The sequence below is a fragment of the Aulonocara stuartgranti genome (genome assembly GCF_965226115.1).
Source record: "Aulonocara stuartgranti genome assembly, chromosome: 18".
Taxonomy (NCBI): domain Eukaryota; kingdom Metazoa; phylum Chordata; class Actinopteri; order Cichliformes; family Cichlidae; genus Aulonocara; species Aulonocara stuartgranti.
Genome location: NC_138954.1, coordinates 3,377,218 through 3,398,113, shown reverse-complemented (window position 1 = coordinate 3,398,113; position 20,896 = coordinate 3,377,218). Strand labels below are relative to the sequence as shown.

General features: G+C 42.8%; 1 protein-coding gene across 3 annotated transcripts in view; it reads left to right on the top strand.

Moving 5' to 3' along the window:
- Positions 1 to 5,101: 5,101 nt before the first annotated feature.
- Positions 5,102 to 20,896, top strand: part of efr3a (EFR3 homolog A) — a 93,349-nt gene continuing 77,554 nt past the window's right edge. Inside the window, exon 1 of one of the 3 annotated variants that reach the window (XM_082514300.1) lies at positions 5,102 to 5,386. In XM_082514300.1, the coding sequence (XP_082370426.1) occupies positions 5,362 to 5,386 (25 nt within the window). In that variant the 5' untranslated portion in view covers positions 5,102 to 5,361. Of the gene's footprint in view, positions 5,387 to 5,667; positions 5,748 to 6,109; positions 6,471 to 20,896 lie in introns of those variants that run through there. The other 2 variants (XM_082514302.1, XM_082514301.1) reach the window with 2 other exon arrangements.

The following is a 20,896-nucleotide window of genomic DNA, read 5'->3' as shown; positions in this document are numbered from 1 at the left end:
GCTGAGGGGGAACCTCATCATATCAGGAGGCTGCTGACATTTAAACTCCGCATGTTTGATATGGACCAGCTGAATTTCAGGCTGCTGTCAGTCCAACCTTTAACCTTTGCTGTGAAAACAGGAAGAGTGTTTTCTTCACGGCACAGCTTAATCTTGTAGTTCCCACATCGCTCCCTTATGGCTGTTTGCTGCCAGACCTTGCCTTTCAGTTCAGCGTCATGTTTTTAAAAGAGATTTTTTTTTTTTGCAGTTAGATTGTTGTTTAGAAAGGTACACAGTGTCGTATCTAAAGACCACAACCCGTCCATCGTGGCGCTCTCGTGTTCCTCTCTCGGTGTTTTGTTTTCAGAGCACACGCGACTCGCGCGGTAGCGGTCCAGACGCTCGCTGTGAGGTCCCTCTGGCTCTGCAGTCTGTCCTTTTTTGGATGCGAGAGGCTGTTTGTGAAGTCTGTGGAAAGAATGTCAGAACACAATGAGCAGGAGGAAAAAAACACAGCTAAACTTTGCTTATTTTAGAATAAGCAAAGTGACTAAAGCTTGGCATAAATGAGCACTGTCTACAAACACCACGCAGTGACCTGCTTGGATGTTTGATGTTTGGCTTCACTTGGTCAGGTGTAGGAAAAGGTCATGGGTGGGGCTAAAAAACCCTCTGGCTGCTCAAACTAGTGATGAACCCAGCATCTAATTTACTGTTACGCCGATTTAAACAGGAAGAAATCACGTTTAGTTGATTGTTTTGAAACATTTCAATACAAGTGAGTCGTAGATGAGGTTAAATATTACAAACATTAGTTGTGAATTTTGACTTTAAGGAGTTCATAAATCAATCGATTTGTATTCATAGGTATACTGCTGCCGTTCCACCCCCTTATTGTAATATTCACATCTTCATGACATACGTGCGAGTCAGTAAGGACAAATGACTCAAATTCATGACAGCACTTAACACTCAAATGAAATAATATGTAGGAAATATTTCCACCTTAAAAGCTTCCAGTAGCTGCGGGTTCATATGTAAACTAACAACGAGTTATCTTACTGGAGAACAACAGAGTGACTGACAGACACGGGCAACATCATACATCATCATGTGATCTGCTGACTAATGTATGTAAACATGAGCCTTGATCGTGTGCTCTGCTATCTGAACTCATACCTCTGTACACCTCTATTCTTAATCTTATACCAAACAGACGTCAGAAAAAGGTTAATCTACTAAATAAATCATGTATGTGTTGAATGTTAGTAACAGTTCAGAGAGTTGTTCACTTTGTGTGATGTGATTTGTCATTGGGGTCTGGTCAGTCGTCAGCATTTTGTTATCATTTCTGGTTAGCGCTGTAGGTCAAGCAGAAACGGACCTCACAACAACTGGGAGACTTTGATCCATGCACATCTGTACGAATGAGCTTTGTGGGCTCACGGTGTTTGAACGTGTCAGCCAAGAATGGCTCTCGAGCCGGCTCAGCTCACGTTCACGACTTTTTCGTTATCCAAAACTATCAGCGATGTGTTGATAACGAAGCTCGTGCTGTGGATGGCTCGTCGCAGACGTTTGGTCCATTTTCAGCGTGGCCTTCCTGCCACCTGATGGTGTTTACCTCTGCTCGAGACCCAGAGCTTGAACTTTTACTGAAAACTGTTTAACCGTCATGCTCCATCCTCCCTGTGCTGGCATGTTTATATTAGCCTAACCTTAGCTCTGTAGTCACAAGGGAGCACGTTGTGTCAACTGGCGTAAATTCACCAACTGTCCAACTTCTGGTCTTTGTTCATCGCAGATAGCTGACAGATGTTGACCTCAGACCAAGTCTGTTTCTCTCGGCTAGGTGTCATATTAACATGAATTTAATGTAATTGTTGAGTTAACAGTAGCTTTAATAAGAGTGCACGACTCACATGGAATATACTGGATGCACCTTGTGGTTCAAAATGGTTTTGTGCAGCTGAGCTTCGTTATCAACTCCATCTTCTCTGAGATACATTACATACACGTCCCAGCTGGTGTGTATTCAGATTCTGTTCATATTTTTATTATTTTAGGTTTGAAGCTGTTTGATAAAAAGCTAATTTAAGAAACAACTAGAAGCTAATAAAACACCATCAGAACTAGGGCTGCCACGATTACGTCGACTATCAAAATCATCGACGACTAATTTAATAGTCGACGCGTCGTTTTAAGCTTTGTAAGATCCCAAAGGACGCAGGAATAAGTAGCAGGATTTAAGAGTGTAATAACGGACTGAAACGGAAGATGGCAGCACTGCATGTACAAGGATGCCAGCTGCCGTTAATCCTCGAAGAAGAAGCTGTGTCCGGTATCTTAGCTGTGTCCAAATTCTGGAACCGCATCCTCCTGTGCCCGCGTTTGTAGGCCGATTATGTTACACCGACACGACGAATACTGTCCAAATTCGTAGAGTCCGACAAATAGGCCCTTCGTTTCCCCAGATTTGAAGGATGGGTCGATTGTATACTTCGTGGCCCAACCTATCCCAGAATTCATAGCGCGGCCCAGCTCAGTTTCCAACAATGGCGGCAGCTAGTTAGTTTTAATATTACTCTTATTATTCTTTCTGGGTCACAAAATAAACGTTTAACATTTTCAGGTGAGAATGTAGCTGTGTAAACCTCAAATATCGGCTCAGTTTATCAGGACACCACATATTTTCAAAAGCGCTCCGACGTTTTCGGAGACGTCTGTTACCCACTAGCTCGATAGCTAGCCGGGGGCAAGGCTCACTAGAGCCGTGAGAACACCGGACTCCCGGCAAATCGTTTTCAAACCCACCGCCGTCTTTCGCTACTCAGGTTAAACATGATATATAAGTCACTTAGATAACTTAAAAATGTTATTGCTTTTTTTTCAGTATTTTATTTGTTCCTGAGTAAATCGGTTTGGCTGAGATTAAAGTTATAGTTTTTACACAGCTGAATAAACGTCAAGCAGACAGCTGATTATCAGAAGTGTGAGATGCTCCAGAATATACTCCAGTGTCCTGTTATATTTTAGCTAGCAAGGAGTTTATTAAACTTCACCGAAACAATCTGCAAATTTCATTAAAATTTAACAAACTATCATCTTGTCTTTATTGTTATTTAGCACATACCTTAAACACTTAAAGCTGTAAGCTAATGATAGTTATATAAGAGCAGATGCTGCTGGTGCAATAAGCTGTAGTTTTACGTCCAGTGGATGATGATCTGATTAGTCGACTATCAAAATAATCGTTTGTGGCAGCCCTAATTAGAATCATCTCAGTAAATTCAGGAACAATAAAGTTTTGTTTGTCTCTCACAAGTAGTAAATACAAAAACGAAAAACAAAATCTACACAAGATTAATAAAATGTAGCAAATATAATATGTAAATATTTCAAAAAGTAGCAGCAGCAGGAAACAGTAACTGAAGCTTTGAGTGTTTTCTGGCAAATGTCTGAGCAAAATAAAGGCGACTTAATGGAAAAGTGTTTATTTGGAGATTATTTTTAACAGTTTCTGTCAGGTTTAATTTTGCAGCCTGTATGTTTATATAAGAGTGGAAGTGGAAGCTGTGTCCTTCCCTGTTCATTCAATAATTGACCAGTTATTCTTGTTTTGGTTGTTTTTTGCTGCTCTAACAGAATAAAATCTGGTCCTGTCCCCTCCATTTAGTCCTGATATTGCATCTTTTGAACTACGCTGCGGTTCAGGAAACGGAGCCCTGCGATAAAAGTTTTAGGTAATTTTAACAGACCGAGCGCTGCTGTGATTTGTGCCTGTCTGGAGTGTTTTCAGCTCAGTCTGACTCTAAAATTAGAGCCTGAGCCGCCTGACTGTGTGAGGTATGACGGTATCTGCAGCAGCCATCTGTGGCCGTTACGCACCGAGCTGCTCCACACTCGCGAGGACCCGACATCAAGCATTTCTCCGCTATCTAACCTTGAACCCGAGACCATGTCTACACTAACCCTCTGAAATTGAAAGTGCAACTTGGCTGAGCTTCTGTTTGGACTGAAACGTGAACTCTTTTCAAAACAGACTGAATAAATCCATAAGTTTGCTCACTAGCATAGATGAAAACATCTTTTTAAAACCTCATTTTGTGCCACATCAGCAAACTTATTAAGCATGTTTCTAAAACCAGATAACGACTGTTGTTATTTTTAACCCCGAGCACTAGCAGCTGTTTGGCAGGCGTCAAAGCTGGTCAAGGATTTTATAGGGTTCAATTTTCCTAGCGACCGCTGGTTGCCAAGTGGTTTCCAGGTATTTGCCAGGTGGTTGGCAGCCAGTCTCTAGGCCTGTGTGACAGCGCTCTTGGTGATGGCTCTCTGGCAGGTGTGAGAACTCGTCGAGGTTTTCTGGGGAGCCGAGAGTCTCTGAGTTCTTGTTTGGGGCAGTTTCCCACATTTGTCCTGCACGAGGTTTCGACTTTTTGCGTTTGATTCCTGCTAGCTGTGATGACACCTTCAGTTTGTGCCTCTTGTTGTGAATGTTGAGGTGTGTTTAGGATCAATATCTGTTAGAGAAACCGTCCTCTTGTCATCTTTTTAACGCTCCCGTGCCTGCGGTTGCAGCACCGCCTGAACCAGCATCGATTCATGTTTGTGCTCAACATTCGGAGCTGAGGTTGCAGCCAAATGTCCACATTTAGACGTCGTCCTTGAGCGCCGTGGGGCCGGTCACAGCGGGAGGGTAACAGCGAGGATCTGTTCAAAGAGCAGATCATCGTGAAAGAGAAAACCTGGCTCTGAATGTCGTCTCTCTTTGAATCGCACCAGCTTTCTGAAATGTTCTTTACTTCTGAGAAACGTCCTCGTGTTCAAGGTCTTCAACTAAAATTAGTCCCGAGTTACACAATCGCAGAGGCCCACACACACTCACACAGATGTAAATGCACATGCTCACACACATTTTTAAAAACGCCAAATTCCTTCAGCAGCAGTCTCTCAACAAATCTGCGTAATTACTCTCCAATCAGGATGATTAAAACACCGTCGACCCCGCACACGCACAAAGCCAGAACACACACGCTCATTATGTCAGCTCTCCAGAGTGTGTGTGCATCTGTGTGTGTTTTAGCATCCTTTCCCCTCAGCCGTCGGTGGGGGAATGATACCGACGTGGTTTTTTGGAGCCACTCTGCAGCGTTGCAGCTTCACCTGCGGCGTTTAGCTGAGCTGCTGCTGCTCTGCCGCTGCCGGCGGCGAGGGGAAACGAGCACTGCAAGGTCAGTGGTGAGTGTCAGCATGTGAGGAGGGGGGAGGAGAGAGGGAGCGAGCGAGCGAGGCTGGAAACAAAAAAAGGAGAGGGAGAGAGAGACTGTGGAGTCGAGGTCCACCTGGCAGGCCGTCCTCTGCGTCGCCTCCAACAAGATGGATTCAGAGAACAACGAGTCGGGTAGGGAGCTTCTTTTTAATAAGCAATGCCTCTCCTGTGTGTGAGGGTGTCTGTGTGTGAGAGACATTGTCAGCCTCTCTCACTGTGCCAGAGTCCAGGTCTCGGGGATGAAGCCTGCGTGGCAGCGGCCATCGATCTGCTCGTCTCGGTCGTCCAATCAGCTGCCGGTGCTCCTTGACTGACGTGCCTCGAGACCAATGATGGCGAATGCACAGATTTCATGTTGTGAGGGATCCTGACGCTTTCTGACTGCTTTTGTTTTTGAATCGAAGCTCACAGTCGCCTCAGCAGCTGCAGACGGTGTGTGTGTGCGTGCACGCATGCATGGGTGTGTGTCTGTAGGATTTGTGCCTGTACAAATGTGAGTGCTAGATTCTCTTATTGCTGTGTCATGTATAAATGAGTATGGGTGGCATTCAAAGAGCTACTTAGATGTATGAACATATTAAAATGCTCAAACATACAGAAAACTCCAGAAAGAGAGGGGAAGAGCTGAGTTACACCATGAAATACAAAAGTTGTGCCTTATTAATCCCAAAAGTTCGGAAATTATTTTCACAGCAGCCAAAAAGCAGCGATAAACCTGAGTGACTGTTTCTCGCAGGATGTCGAAAACCCATCGGCTCGTCCGACGTCGCCGACTTTCAGAAATGGAGGAGGAGCTCGCTGGAGCTGAATGGCTCAACTTTGCTTTTATGCAGGAGACACAAAACAAGCGAGAAGTGAGAGAAATCTCAGCATCCCACGTGAGGTTCTGGGAATAAGCTGCTGTAGTTTGGTTCCAGCTGTTAGAACATTTCCGGGGAGTTATCTGTTACGGGTGCAGTTATGACCACAATGATATTTATCAGGTTATTTATCAGGATTATGCTTTGAGTTTTATGTATAGTGCAAATCTTTGCATCAAAATAAAACTGTTCCTCATTCACCTAAATTCAGTGCACCGCTGAGAAGAGCATAAAAAACAACAGGAAATGAAGTCAACATCTGGCCGACATCACGTTTACCTGAAGCCTTCGGTGCTCACTGTGTTTATTGCACTCTCACCTTTTGCCAAGGGGAACACGACTGGCTGGAGATTCAGGTGAGATGGACAGAGCGCATGCTCGCTTTCATGGACGTCTGAGCTGACGTTGGGCGATTCATGTTCGCAGCCACTGACCTGTTTTACTTTGTCGTCACGCATTAATAATACTGCAGTTTGTGCTGTGTTTGCTGGCAGCTCATTAAGTCAGTTACGTTGCTTTGTGTCATAGACACAGCTCTACAGGTATTCATCACTTATGCTAAATCTGAAGTACTTGCAAAGAACAGATGACGACGTTCTTCTGGGAACGAGCTCGTCACGTTCTGCTGTGCCAGATGTTTGAATTTTTGTTCTCATCGTCTGGTGTCAGTTGTGTATCTGTCTCTTAACACACTGTTACTCATCCCGACTATTTCCAGGAAACTTGGAGCTGCGTGGTGCAGTATGAGGTCGTGTTCATTAAATTGTATGAAGCCAGAATCCTGATTTGGATTCAAATCGTGTGGCTCAATTAGCCGTAGTGTTTCCTTCCCTCGTGTTGTGATGTTGGCTGTTCAAAGTTTGGAGGCATAAATGGCAAAAACTGTTTCATGCAAAAAGATTTTAGCATGAAAGTTTTCTACTTTTCCTCTTCAGAGCTCTCCTGTTTTGCAGCTCATTGGCTCGTCTGATTAACGCTGCAGGGTCTTTACAATATAAGACTGCTGTTGTGTTTGTTGCACACGTTAGTACTTAACAGTTGCTTGGTTAGCTCATCAATGGTTTAAAAAAAAGGACAAGAACCAAATAAAAACAGCTTTTTTTTTTTTTTTTTTTAAAGCTAAAACAACAATTTGATTGGTCACAGGAAGTCTTTCTGGGCTGATGGCATCCATTTGTAAACGAGATCTCTCAAACATGGCCGACTCGATCAGCTGCCTCACATTTACTCGTTAACCAACACAGAGTTCACGAAGTTAATCCACTTGTATCTGAAGCTGCTTCGGCCTGTGTTCCCAGATGAAGCTGAGCATGAAGGACTGCGTGTGCGTGTTTGGGTAGCGGGCGGTCGTCCTTCCGCTTCAGGCTGGCAGATGTTTGATTGGCGGCAGCGCTGAAGCACCAGAGGTCATCCGCTGCCTTTCACGCTCAATTAAGTCCCTGCCTGCGGTACACCCTGCACGTCTTTATGAGGGCTCTCACTGATGTGCATGTCTGCTAACTAAATGTAGCTCCAACAGCAGTCTGATGGTTAAAGCTTTCCTTTTAGAGCCAAGCTTGGAGTCAAACGGTTTTCTCAGCGAGTGAGGAGTTGATGGCAGGCAGCACTTCGATTTCCCTGCTGCAGGCTGTGATATTGGTTATAGTAGTGGCTTTCAGAGAGAGTGTAATGCAGGTCATTGCTTGTAGCAGGCAAGGATATATCAGGATACACTCTCTGAATGCATGATTGTGCCAGATTATAGGTTGCAGCGCTCATCCAAACAGCACGTGTGAGAGACTGAAGTCATTTGTTACAGGAGCTCTGCACGGCTCTGATGGCTGATGCCACAGGTGCTCTTCACATACGTTCAGATACAAGCCTGGAAACAATGGAGGCGCTTTGTCTTTTATTTTCTTTGGGTCTTTTATTGCTGTGCTTGTGCTCGTATCTAAAACCAGTCCACGATTTACGAGCCTTATGGTCATAACTGGTTTGATAAGTGATTTGTCAGCTTGTGCTTACTGAGCGTTTTAAAAATATCCTGAAAGACCAACATCTTCCAGCCGCCCAGGAGCAATTTGTTGAAAATCTGCTTTTTCCAAAAGGTCTTGGAGATTAGACCAGATCTACTCGAGACTCACGGCCCGCCTGTCGGCACACCTCAGGTGTCACTTCAGTTAAGCCTTTTAGTTGTTGTATCTCACTTATTTGTTACTGCGAAGTGTTTGCCTGTGATTAGTTTAAATGTAATTTTTGCATTGTGTGAATTTTGCATTCGGTTTTTATGTTCTGTTGTCTATTTTCTGTTTTCTTCTTTTCCATTAAAAGAAACATGTTTCCTGTCAGTGCAGATCAGATGCTTTCATGCTGGACGGGGAGGAGTTTAGAAATGTTGTTTGAGTTTTCCAGTAAGTCGTACCCCGATGCAGTCTGAATAACATGATGATTGTTGAAAATGGTCCTGTAATAGATGTGTGGCATGTCTGGAGTGTGAGGAACACACGTGAGCTATTACAGAAGTAAAACCGATGTAAAAGCCACAGACAAATGAAAGTTAAGCTCCGAGTCCACATCAGCAGAGAGCGTAATCCCTGCCTTTGAAAGTCTGGTTACAAACTGTATTTGACTGAGTCCTGATCTTAGACTTCATTATAATGTAAGATATGACATCTGAGATGCTTTGTGACAGAAGCATAAATAAACTTTGATGTGTTGCATCAAATTTCAGTCAGATCAGACATCAGAAGTCAGATGTGAGGACTTTCATGCGTCGCATCAAGTCTTCTTTCATATTGTGGTTTTAAATCTTTCTCCTGTCAGATCCTCTTGATCTGAGCGGCGTGCCGGGTTGGAAACCGCTAAACCAGGAAATCAAAACCTGAATTTCAGTCACAACTAACTACCTTCAAAATGTCCCTCTCTTTTATTCCTTTGGCAGTTTTCTCTCTGCTCTTATTCTGCATTAACATTTTTAGACATTTTGCTGACATTTAACTTTGCAGATATTTCACCCACAGTCGACTTGGATTTGTAGCTTTTCATCTCTGAGGAAGGTCACAGTCTGAGCTCCACTCGAAAAGATTCTTATAAAACTAGTTCACAGTTATGTAAAATATTATGATTATATAGTTCTGTATTAATTCTATAAATCATCACAATCAGAGGCTCCTCTACAAATGTGCTTGGTTCTCTGTTCTTGGCTACTTTTTAGGTGAAACTAAATAAAAAGCAGCGTAATCCGAGTGCGACTGTGAGCTTCAAGCTGGGTGTTTGCTTGAAATGACTTAATCATTGTTCAGTCAACATTTTCTGGCTTTAGCATTTCAGTCATCATACCTGCCAACACCCCCGTTGTTTCCCAGCAGCAGGTTTACTGTTTTACCTGGAAACCTGCTCCAACTTTATTATGAATGATTCACAGTTTTTATGTAATTAGAACCTTTGTTAAGCAGCATGTTACAGATAATAAATAATAGCTCCACATAACACGATTTTCCAGAATAAAGTGGATGGATGACGGTCGACTGTGTGCAATAAGGAATCTGTAATTTCACCCACTGAAGATCGCAGAGGTTTGACATGGAAAAGGTGGCATGTTGGGACCACGTGCCTTTCATTTATCTGATCCGCACTCCTGTTTGCCGCTCAGTTTCACGCTGCCTGCCCAGAGCAAAGCGTTATAGCCCGAGCCTCGATGTTTTCAGATTTGCTAATGAAGCTGAGGTCAGTGGAAACCGCTGTGTTTTCCAGAATACTGCGTTCTTGGAATCTCGGTCTTTGCTGCGGGATTAATTGAAATGGCAGTGGCTGAACTCCTAATGTGATCAGTGTAATTCAGTCTCTGGCCGATCGAGAAGATGGGGCTGCTGATAGATTCATTCAGAGGCAGTCCCGCTTAATTGGATTCGTTCTGCCTTTAAAGAAGCAGGATGTCTTTTATAAGGTTTCTGCCTGCAGAGCTTCGCTTCACGTGGACCTCGCTGACACTAAAGCAGCAGATATTCTGCATTCAGTAAAAATATCACTGAGTTAGATCTGCAAAAATATAATGCGCATCATCATCATGTTAAATCATTTGCATACCAGAACATTTCATCGAGTCACAGCTCTCCAGCGCTGGCTGACAGACTGGCCACAAGCGATTACAGCCACAGTAGCAACATGTCAGAACGGTCGAGCGTCTATATTCGGGTTGCGCGAGTACGTACGCTGGTGACAGTTTTTATTTGTGGCAGCAAAAATTCCAAGTGTGGCTGCAGCCAAATGAACACACTGCTTGGACGAGCTGCTGCTGAACAGTTCGGGTCTGTCTGTAGTCATTCATCCAAAGCCGAGGCATAGTTTCCACTACATCTCATCAGGAGCCTCGTGGATGTTTTTCTATTGATCGTCTCTGTAACATCTTTGTTTCGATCTCTGTGAGAGACTCGCATTTGTAAATCCCAACTAAAATCTGCACAGATGCAGTAAATCGTGGTATTTCTGCCTTAGCTCCAAGGTGTAAATGTAGAAATCCTTCTAGGCTGCTCATCCGTTTGTGGAGCATTGAAGGACGCGTATAGTCGTGTTCTACAGTGAAAGACTTTACACTTATTTAGAGATGTACTCAAGACTGAGAATAATGCTTAATTACCCACATGCTGCCAATGTTTAGGATCGTGTTATTCACCTTTCTAGTCTCTAGTTATGAACCCACAGCAAAAATAAACAGGTTTAAGTTGAATATTTTCATTGATGCTACATAGAAATATTGACTCAACTTCAAACTTGCTTTGGTTTCAGAAAGCTTGGGTTTGGCTCGTTGGAAAAAATGACCCAAATCTTCTATTTTGCAGTGTTTGGTGACCTAAAAGCCAAAAGATACCAGGGAACCTCTGATTGGCCTTTTAGCAAAACAAACTTTCAATATTCCACTAGCTTACTTGGCTATCCTTTGGGATAGTCTGTTAGCTCATATATTTTTCCAACATGGTGAAAGTGCAGTGATTTCAACGCTGGTATTCTGCTGTACACCAAACGCAGGATGTCTTTGTCTGCTTGGAAATATGAAAATCTTTAAGCATTTAATGGTATTAAAGGTTTGGGCTGTAGATGAAGCATCTCCTTTGTGTTTTCACTGATTTATTGTGATCCCTTAATGATGTGCTTCCTGATGTTGGCCTCCACTGCATTCAGTCTACTGCACAGCCATCACTCCTGCAGCTGCAGTCACATGACGCACATCATGATGCGAGCTGCCTGTCTAATGTCCTGTAGTGTCTCCTATAGGAAGGGGGAGAGTTGATGTCTCATGACTTTCACAACAGCTGCATCACCGCAGAGACGGTCGAGATCAGGTCCATAAGTATCATCCCAGTGCCATGATGTAATATGGCTGTTCTGTGAGGTCAAGCGAGGCACGCAGTGCTACAGTCCTTCTTTACCTCAAACAGCATTCTGTGCCATAAAACACCTCCCAGTGCCTGTTTACTGCCATCCTGTGGCAGGAAGCAGGTTTGATGGCGCTTGACTGGGATCTATTGGAATCTGTAACTTCTGTCATTTTAATGGGTGTGTCCTCGTCCTATTAACAAAAACTGAAGCTTTTTACTTGCAGTTCACCCTCAGCCACACCTACTGCTGCACATTTTAACATGGGAGTCTCCCTTTTTGAGAACTGTAGTTCCTTTAATGGCCACTTTACATGTCGCTCTATACACTCGTTCTTGTGTAACCATATTCTTATTTACTTTGACATGATGCATCCAAAAACAACAACTTTCTGACCTCAGGCAAACTCAACCAAATGCTCTTCTTGGTTCACTTTTCCTCCACGCTGAGCCGTGTTTGAGTTGCCGTTGCGTCGCTGCGCCTAGCAGATGTGTTTTTTCAGCACAAGTAAACTCAAGTGGTGTTGCGTAAACAGCGCCATATGCCCGTGAGTGCTGCATATCGCTTCCTGTGGCAGTCCATTTGCTGACTCATAGAGAAACTGAGACTGTCTGTCAAGAGAGGAAGCAGCACAAAATTGCTCCACTTCAAACCTTCATATCCTGCTGGACCAGAGGCTGATTTTAACTGCTTTCGTGCCCTTCAGCCTTCGATATTTCAGCAGCTGAGCTGGATAGTAAATGTGTTTGTTTCGGTGAACAGCTTGTTTGCTCTTTTTTTAATCATTTTGAATGTGGTTTAAGAGGTTTTTATTGACAACATTTCACAGCCTGGCCGTCCCAACATATCTGCTTTGTGAAGAATAGAAAATAATATTTTGAAATTTGATCTGAAGGAGAAATGAGCTGATAAAAGCTTTAGGATTGAATTTTTCCCGCGCTTCCCGTACTCGACCTCATCTCGGTTTTCCTGCTGTTACTGTAAAGTTTTTGCTCATTGGTTGTAAGAAGCGATTTTATTGGTCAGATTTCATTGTTTAGGATGCAAAACGAGGAGGCAGAAAAACCTGTTTCACAGCACCTCTGGAAAAAGGGAAGCACAGTTTTGATCTCTTTTCCTTTTTTTGGGTTTGATGGGGGTTTTTGAAGATCACAGCGTGGGGGCAGCGCCTCCATCAGTCCAATTGAACTCCCATTGTGAGCTGACATAAAGCTGAAGGCCTGGCGGATGGAAGCGGGAAGATAAACATTTGACTGTGATGTGAAGCAGCGGGGTCAGCCGTGTTGACTGAGGTGGTCCTGAACTACGACTAGATGGGAATAGATGTGATTTTATTGCCGCTGAGGTCACAGAATTAGTTTATAATGAAAATACAGATCATCTGAATGTTGTTTTCTGTCAACTGTTGCTGAGGTTTAGTTGAGAAAAGATCAGAAGCTGTGACATTTTATCTAATCCAGCAACTGGATCAGTTCATTACCTCTTTTTTTTCACACTATTAAACAACCGTAAACACTGTCAGCTTTGTTTGCTGCAAGTTACCATGAAAACCAAACAGAGCTTTCACTACAACAGTGAAACGTAATAATCAAAGGCCTGTCTTCAGTCCATAAGTGTAGCTGTAGCCAAGCGTGATAAACTTTGCGACTGCCCTGAAGTATCTGCAGCTGTAGTCTCTGTCAGTCACGCCTGTCGGCTTTCTTCTGGAGCACGAGTTAAGTGAGAGATCCTGTGAATCCCCCCTCAGCTTCCACTGCAAACACTTCACAGCAGCTTCTTTATCAGACTGACGGCTCTCATCTCACCACAGCCGGTGGAGATATGACAGGGAGAGAGGGAATGCTCCTAGCTGAGGCTCTACACTGACACATAATGGCTCCGTGAAGAGTGCCAGACCTGTTTTTACTTTTTTTAAAACTGTGTTTGTTAGCAGGACTGCTGAACGAGTTGTATTCACATTTGCATTAAATTGTTCCTGCCGTGGAGCTCTGACCAGGAAGTGATTAAATGTGCCCCGATTTATTTATTTTCATGTGCTGTGGCACAAACACACACGTGCACACCTGCCATGTATCATCTACACCTACGTGCACGTGACACAGAGCTGTAAAAGAGCAGCAGTCATGCAGCAGGACGTGTTCCCGGTGTGTATTCGTGGTTTGTGACTCGTGTGCAGCACACAGCAGTTGTAATGCTGCCTCTGGATATCGAACTATTACAGTGCGTCTCTCCTACATCTCTGCTGTGGATTTCATGCATCACATTTTGTGTGTTTGTGCTTCAAGGTGTGTGTGTGTAAGTGTGTGTCTGCAGGCGTGTCTGAGTGAAATGATGATGTGATGAAGTTTTTATTAATTATTCTTCTGTGTGCAAAGAACAACAATAATCCCATGTTGTTTTTTTATTGGCAGGTGTTACATTAAGAGTTAAAATAAAAAATAAACGTATATGCAACAATAAAATTTAAAAAATGCAGTGAACGTAAACAATCGTCAATTTAAAACAAACAAAAGTAGTTAATGTGAAAAATAATGTCAAAGTGAAACAAAAACACTTGGCAGCTGATGACAAACTTAGCGTTTACTTTATTAGTTTCTATCTGAACAGAAGGGTGAGGCTGAGACCACCAGCTGTCACCGCTAAGAGAAGAAAAAGCTGCACGACTCGGTGAGGGAGAGGCTGAGAGAAATTATTTTATTTTAAGGCAAATTATGTTATTCATGTGTTATTCATGGAAAGCCGACCTACAGACAAAATACCTGTGAACTATACTGTGCTGGAGCACAGAAACGTCAAAAGCACAGATTTTTACCTGATTGGCTCTTTTAGGGCCGCATCAGCTCACCTGCCATGTTTGCTCCATCGATTTACGATCTGTGAAGTGTGTGTAATAGATGGTTCTACAAAAGGACCCCTGGGCCTCACCTTACTCATCATTTAGATTCAGGTAGCATCTCTAGATTCCTTATAATGTAATTTAGAGACTCTGCAACATTAGAGAGAAACTAGGAATCAGGTGATCGGCTATGAGCAGCACAGGGCGACAGTGGTGAGGAAGAACTCCTTATTAACAGGAAGAACCAGATTCTTCATCAGTTAGAAGATGATGGGAAAGAGGAGGGAATCCATCACACTTTCAAACACAATGTATCAAATGAACGTTGTATTTCCAACACTTTCTGCAACAACAGTAACGGCTCGTTTGCACCCCCCGCTTCCCCAGCTCTAAGGCTGCAGTTTGGCATCCAGCAGCTCTTTGATTCAGGCTAATGTATTTAATATAACACACATTCTTTGCCAAGAGTTGAACTGAGAGACATTAAGAAAGTGATTCAATCCAATAACCACTGAGGGATCCTGAGCTCTCAGGATTTATGAAGAGGAATGTCGAGTTAAATCCCCTCGCTGCGCCTCTCTCCCTCGATAAAAGGCTTAGACAGGTAATTGTGTGCTGGCGCTGACTCTCACCACCCCGCTCCTCCTCTTGGATGCCCACCAGCTTCAGTTTTAGCAGCTCACTCTTTCACTTAGCTGCTCCCCTGAAATGAAGGCTGGTTTAAAGACGTCCTGATAGCTGCGATTCATTATTTAGCAAATACATACAAGTGAAGTTTTGGTCTGGACGTCAGATCTGTGATTAATGTCGTCATCTTCAGTGTCCTCCAGAGCTTCCTTGTCTGGGAGGTGGATGGGAGGGTGGAGGTCTTTATATTGGGCTCATCTGTCAGGTTGTAGCCTCTCCTCCTCCTCATAACCTCTTCAGTGTTTTCTCCCTTCTTGTTTTTCTCCCTCTACCATCACCCGTGATGCCACCCGTTCAAGTCTTTTGCCCTTTTAAACCTTTTGTTCTGTTTTGTCCCTTTTTTACCCCCATTTTCCTTCCTTTCTTCCCCTCTTTCACTCCTCCTCTCACTTTTTCCTCACTCTTCCCCCTGCATCCACCTCTCCCTGTCTATGCTGGCTGATTTCTCCCTGCCGGTGGCTGTAATTTGCTCAGAGACGGATGGGTCGGCTCAGCAATCATCCTCCTCCCTGCTGTTTTTGATGGATCTCCCGGCTCAGCCGTTGGAGTCATTCTTCGAGCCGCTCGGCTTTAGCTACCCCCTCTGTGTCAGACTGATGGAGCGGGCGGCTGGGAGACAGCAGCTTCTGTTTCTTGAAAGCGTTTTTTAAAACCCAAATGTCGCCGGATGCGCTCTTATAAGCTTGACCTCACTGGTGCTGAGTAGGATCCCCGCTGGCCTTTGCTGAAAATGTTGAAATGCTGGACCCTGCTGAGTCGCCATCTTGGACTTCCTGTGGATTTTCAAGAGGTCGCTTTGTGTTCCCTCATCTCGATGGTGGTCTGTTGGGCTCGGATCAGGAGGTCACGTAGATCATTTGAGTGTCGTGGAGAGAAGATGATTTATTTAAGAGCCTTTATTCCTGCTGGAAGCCTGCTTTTTAGAACCCGTCTGCAGATTGTTATGAAGCTCCGATTCGGTCATTTGCTGCTCAGAAGACAAGAAGTCTGCAAGAACTGGCATTAATTAGCTTTAAGTTTTATTCTTCATGTAAATTTGTAAGGTTTTTTTTTATTTTTTTTTTAATAGATGTTGAACAGGTTTTCTATCATTCAACAGCCACTTACTGTTTTGTGGTTTTTATTTGACTAATTTAATGGTTTGCTTTCTCAAGAACTCAACCTTTTAACTAATTCAGGTCTTAAACGGGTCACAGGTGCCAAAACGCATTTTCTCAAACGGTACGGCCTCAAAGATGCGATGAAGAGCTTGGACATCCAGAGGGAGCTCGTTGTAGAGCAGGGGTGTCAAACATAAGGCCCAGGGGCCAGACTGCCAGACACTCCGTAAATTTCACAGCATTTCTTACTGATAGGTAATAGATGAAAGAGGTAAAGACATGGCTGTTCATACTATAATTATCAAAAGCAGAGGTTCTCTCTAATCTTACACATTTATTTCTTACAATTTAAACCCAAAGACTCGAGGGTTGAATGTGTAGGTAAACTTCTTTACGCTGACAGAGGAATTTACTGTTCCAGCCCATTTTAAGATGAAAGTGAGCTGTATGCGGTCCACCATGGAAAACGAGCTTGGCATGGCTGGAGAAGATCCCGGGGAAAGGATCCAGCTGAGATGATCCAGGCATCTGATTGGATGGGAGGAGACTCTGAGCTGGACCCACAACAACATTTTGCTGGGAACAAAGCACATTTGGATTACCTGCTTGGCTTCCTTGACCTAAGTCTGGAAAAGTAGAAGATGCTTTGGGAAGCATGGCTGTCAGTGATGTATTGTTGACCCCACAGACACACTAAAGTCTACCTTTACCAGTCAAAGAGTGCTTGATGTTTTTCTAGTGCATCCTTTACTGCTTTTTAACATTTAACATCATCAGGAATCTGTTCCAACACACCTTGAGAAGCCGTTATCTTTTAATAAAGGATTATAAAACAGTCCTTCGTGGTCTGGCCCAACTGTGACCTCAGTCACCAACACGCAGACATTCATGAAGTAATACTCAGTTTAAAGTATTTAAACCTGAAACCTGTAGCTTTAAATAAAACTGCAGTATTTTTTGTCCCCTCTGTTCTGTTTTAGGGGTTAATATTCACTGTGCTTAAAGCAAAATAATCCATTTGTCGTTTTGTAAGACTTGTACCTTCCCGCCTCAGCGTTTGCAGAGAGCTCAAGTTCCCCGTGACGCCTCCTTCCTCTTCACCATCTAGGAAACGTGAACCCTCAGATTTCATCTGACTCCGTTTCCATTTCCTTCTTTTGTCTCCTCTACATAAATATTTAAATGAGAAACACTGAGCTTCCACCGCCTCCGCAACAAATCCACTATCTGTAGTTGGATCATAATTCACTTTCGAACATAACAAATTTATCACAAGGCGCCGACTGTTCCTGTGGCTGCTGGTTAAATGTTTATAAGGCAGTGCCACAGGGAAGGTGAGAGCGCTCAAGGCGATACCATCGCAAATCTCTCTACTGTATAAATAAGGGAAGTGTTGGTGAATATCCTTGGTTTCAGGGAAAAACTTTAACTTGTAGATTTATTATGCAAATTAAGACTCAACGAATTCTGCACGTGCTTTAAGATGTGTTAACTAATACAACACGAAGCACGGAGGGAAGCGTTTTAATTGTCAACTCTAGATGAGGTTGAGATGTTGTGTGATTGTTAAAGTGTATAAAGGTAAGCGTAATTCTCCAAAGCAGAAGTATTTGCTCTATATTATCTTACAGACACTGTGGGTGAGGGGGTGAGGGGGGGGGAGTAATTAGCAGAGAGGGTATTTGCATAATTCATAAACAAATGCAATAAACTAAAATTAGTAGAGGTTATTATAGCTTCAACGTTGAGATTGAAATAAACTGTAATGTAAATTAATATTTGAAGATTCAAAAAAGAAGTGTAAACGACCAGATAATGAAGTTGTTGTACAGACACCTGAACGTAACTTTACCCTCATCACAGTTTTGTGGAGGAAAAAAATTATTTGTTGATTCAAACAAAGAAAGTCTCGGTTAGTTCATGTTGGATCAATTAAACGTATTTTTAGATTAAATGATATAAACATTTAGAGATTAAATAATTAGGGCCTTGTAGTCTACATTGTGATGGGTGAGTTTTTAGCTTTTCACAGATTGTCCAAAAATAGGATTAAAAGAAAAAGATGAGTATATGAGATGATGCCGACTCCCTGACTGGTTTTGAATGTGAAGATAATTTTAACCAAACAACTCACAGGCTGCGTGGGAGCAAACCTTTTGGAGTAATGTCACAGCTATAGCATGCTAGTTAGCTTAGCTTAGTATGTGATAGCTTTGGTATCGTTTGGATGATACTGGCAGCATGTTTTTTTTGGTCTCAGTTAAGTCCGTTGCCTCCGAAACTCTGGCTGAAAGATCAGATCTGATGTCACTGATCGCACCAAATGGAACAAATATATTATATTTGCAAAGACAGCGAGTTAAATCCAACAGACTGACTCGTTAAATGAGAAACAAACTGGACTAAACAGGCTGTTTTATGAGTCCTCCTGGCATCCTGCGTCTGCACATCGAGGAAAGGTCGCAGTAATATTGAGCACCACAGGAGAGTTTATTACTCTGCTTATGAGTCCAAACTCCCTCGACCTGTATTGCTCGACTCCCTTTTATAATGTCCCAAAATGAATGTTGTCCTTTCGCTCTGAGGTCTAAATGCCCCGGCTCATGTAACCCTAACAGCTCACTCTGTATTTTCTTTTTTTCCTGAAAGCTTTAAGAAGTTTAAGGTGTTTCACCCCATCGTTCATGTCAGAAACTCATTATAAAATATCTTCCTAAATAACAGCACATCCTAACTCTTTCATCCTGCCCATTGTTGGGAATAAAATGAAGAGTAGTCCTTATCTTACTCGAGCCAGAGACGAATCGGAGAAAAATCCACATATTACAGAAGTTTAGCCTCCACAGTTTCATTTCGCAGTGGCCACGTTTATGATGTGAAAGGTAGCAGTGCATGCAGGGAAAATAAATCTGATAATCTGATCAGTGTTGTGGTCCCAGCGTTTCACAAACTAAGGTTGAACTAACAAAATAGGCAGAAGTCTTACAGCTGAACATCTGAGCTCTCCGACTGTGCTTTAATATAAACAGCATTTCTGCAAAGGAACGGGTGCAGCGAGCTCACCTTCTGCTGATAAATAAGAGACCTTGAGAAGTTGTGTGTCCGGCGGTCAGATAATCCTGCTGACAGACCGCCGAAACCCGGCCACAACTCCGAGCCACAGACTGAGGGGGAAAAACAGATTTTTAAGCAGCATAAATTTAGATATCCGTCTGGCTGGGACAGCTCCAGAGCGACAGGGAGGCTGTAAATTTATGGGCCATCATCTGTTTTTGTGCATGTGTCCTTCAAGGTTCAAAAGCAGGATGTGGTAATGCAAGTCAATGAGCCCACCAGCCATTCACAGGAAGGGTTTTCAAAACAAGCAAACACTCGGGCCATTTGCAAAATGCATAAATATCAGGATATTTATGGGTATGAGCAGCAGACATTCATGTATAAATAATGTGTAACTGTTAATGTAACAAACAGGCTCACAGCTGCAGATCTGATGAAACACTTTTTAGGTGTGAAGTAAATATTGGAGTCATGATGTGTCAGATTTCCATATTTCCTTCGTCTTCCTGACTGACAGTGAGCCTGTTGGAGATGGATGTACAAAGTGGGTCCTTTTTTCTTTCCAGGTGAAATAAAAACGACATATTTGAATATGTTGGGCACATCGTATACAAACAGTTTGCTTTTAATTCTTGAACATGCATTCACAGATTTGCATATTTCACCAACGGGTGCAATGGACAGATTCATATATCTGCTAATTGGTACTAACAGACTTGAATACAGCAATTTCACTCACCAAAACTGGAGCACAGACAGATTTTTATCAGCTAATTCCAACAGTATAAGTGTAGCAGAGAGAGTCGGGTTCAGTGTCGTGAATTAGTGGAGGTGAAATCTGCAGCTGCTTGTGTCGGGCCACCTATCAAGTCAACTAAGTCAGTAACTTTAAATGGATGAGTTCTTAAAAAGGGAGAAATTGACTCTACAAGCCCATCTTATTCATTTTCTTTACTGCTTTATCCATTAGAGGGTTGTTGGAGAGGTGGGACTTGCAGAGCCTACGTCGTACCAGCATTTATGCTCCTGTCTGCTTTGTTGTTCAATTTCACCACCAAAACACTAGTTGGCAGAGTTTCTGTCTTTGATTTGCTCAATTCTCTTCTGATCTCTTTGAAAAATGGTAACAGAAGAAGAAGCAGCAGTAAACGACAGCACTAAACGGTATAGCAGGGCGATATGGCCAAAAATATTTATCACGATATATATTTGAAAATTTGCGATAACGATATAATTCACAATATAACTGATTGCGAGACAAAATACAACTCCACAACTTTACAAGCGCAAAAAAACCCATTCCATTTATTTTCACTTAAACAAGCAGCTGTTTTTTTTTTTTTTTATGTGCACTAAAGCTATATAAAAATGTAACAGTGCCAATGCAAATTCCTTGCTGACAGTTTAACCAAAAGGCATTTCCAGTAGAAATGGGCTGACGTATCCTGAGCATAACCATGTATAATATCCACTAAAGTTATAAAGAGGTGCTTTGCAACATTAAACTGCAGTGTGGCAAATAAAAAAGTGAAATACGTATTTTTCGGACCATAAGGTGCACAGGGTATTAAGGCACATTAAGCGAAACAAAGCAGTCAGATAAATCAAACTATTCAACTCATTCTTCTTGCTTCTTCCACTTCTGTACCATTGATTTGTTAATGCTGTATTCTATCACAGCTGCTCTGTTCCCATGTTGTTGCAGTATATTAATCACTAACCTGGTATTGTGGATGGATTATCTCAGTTG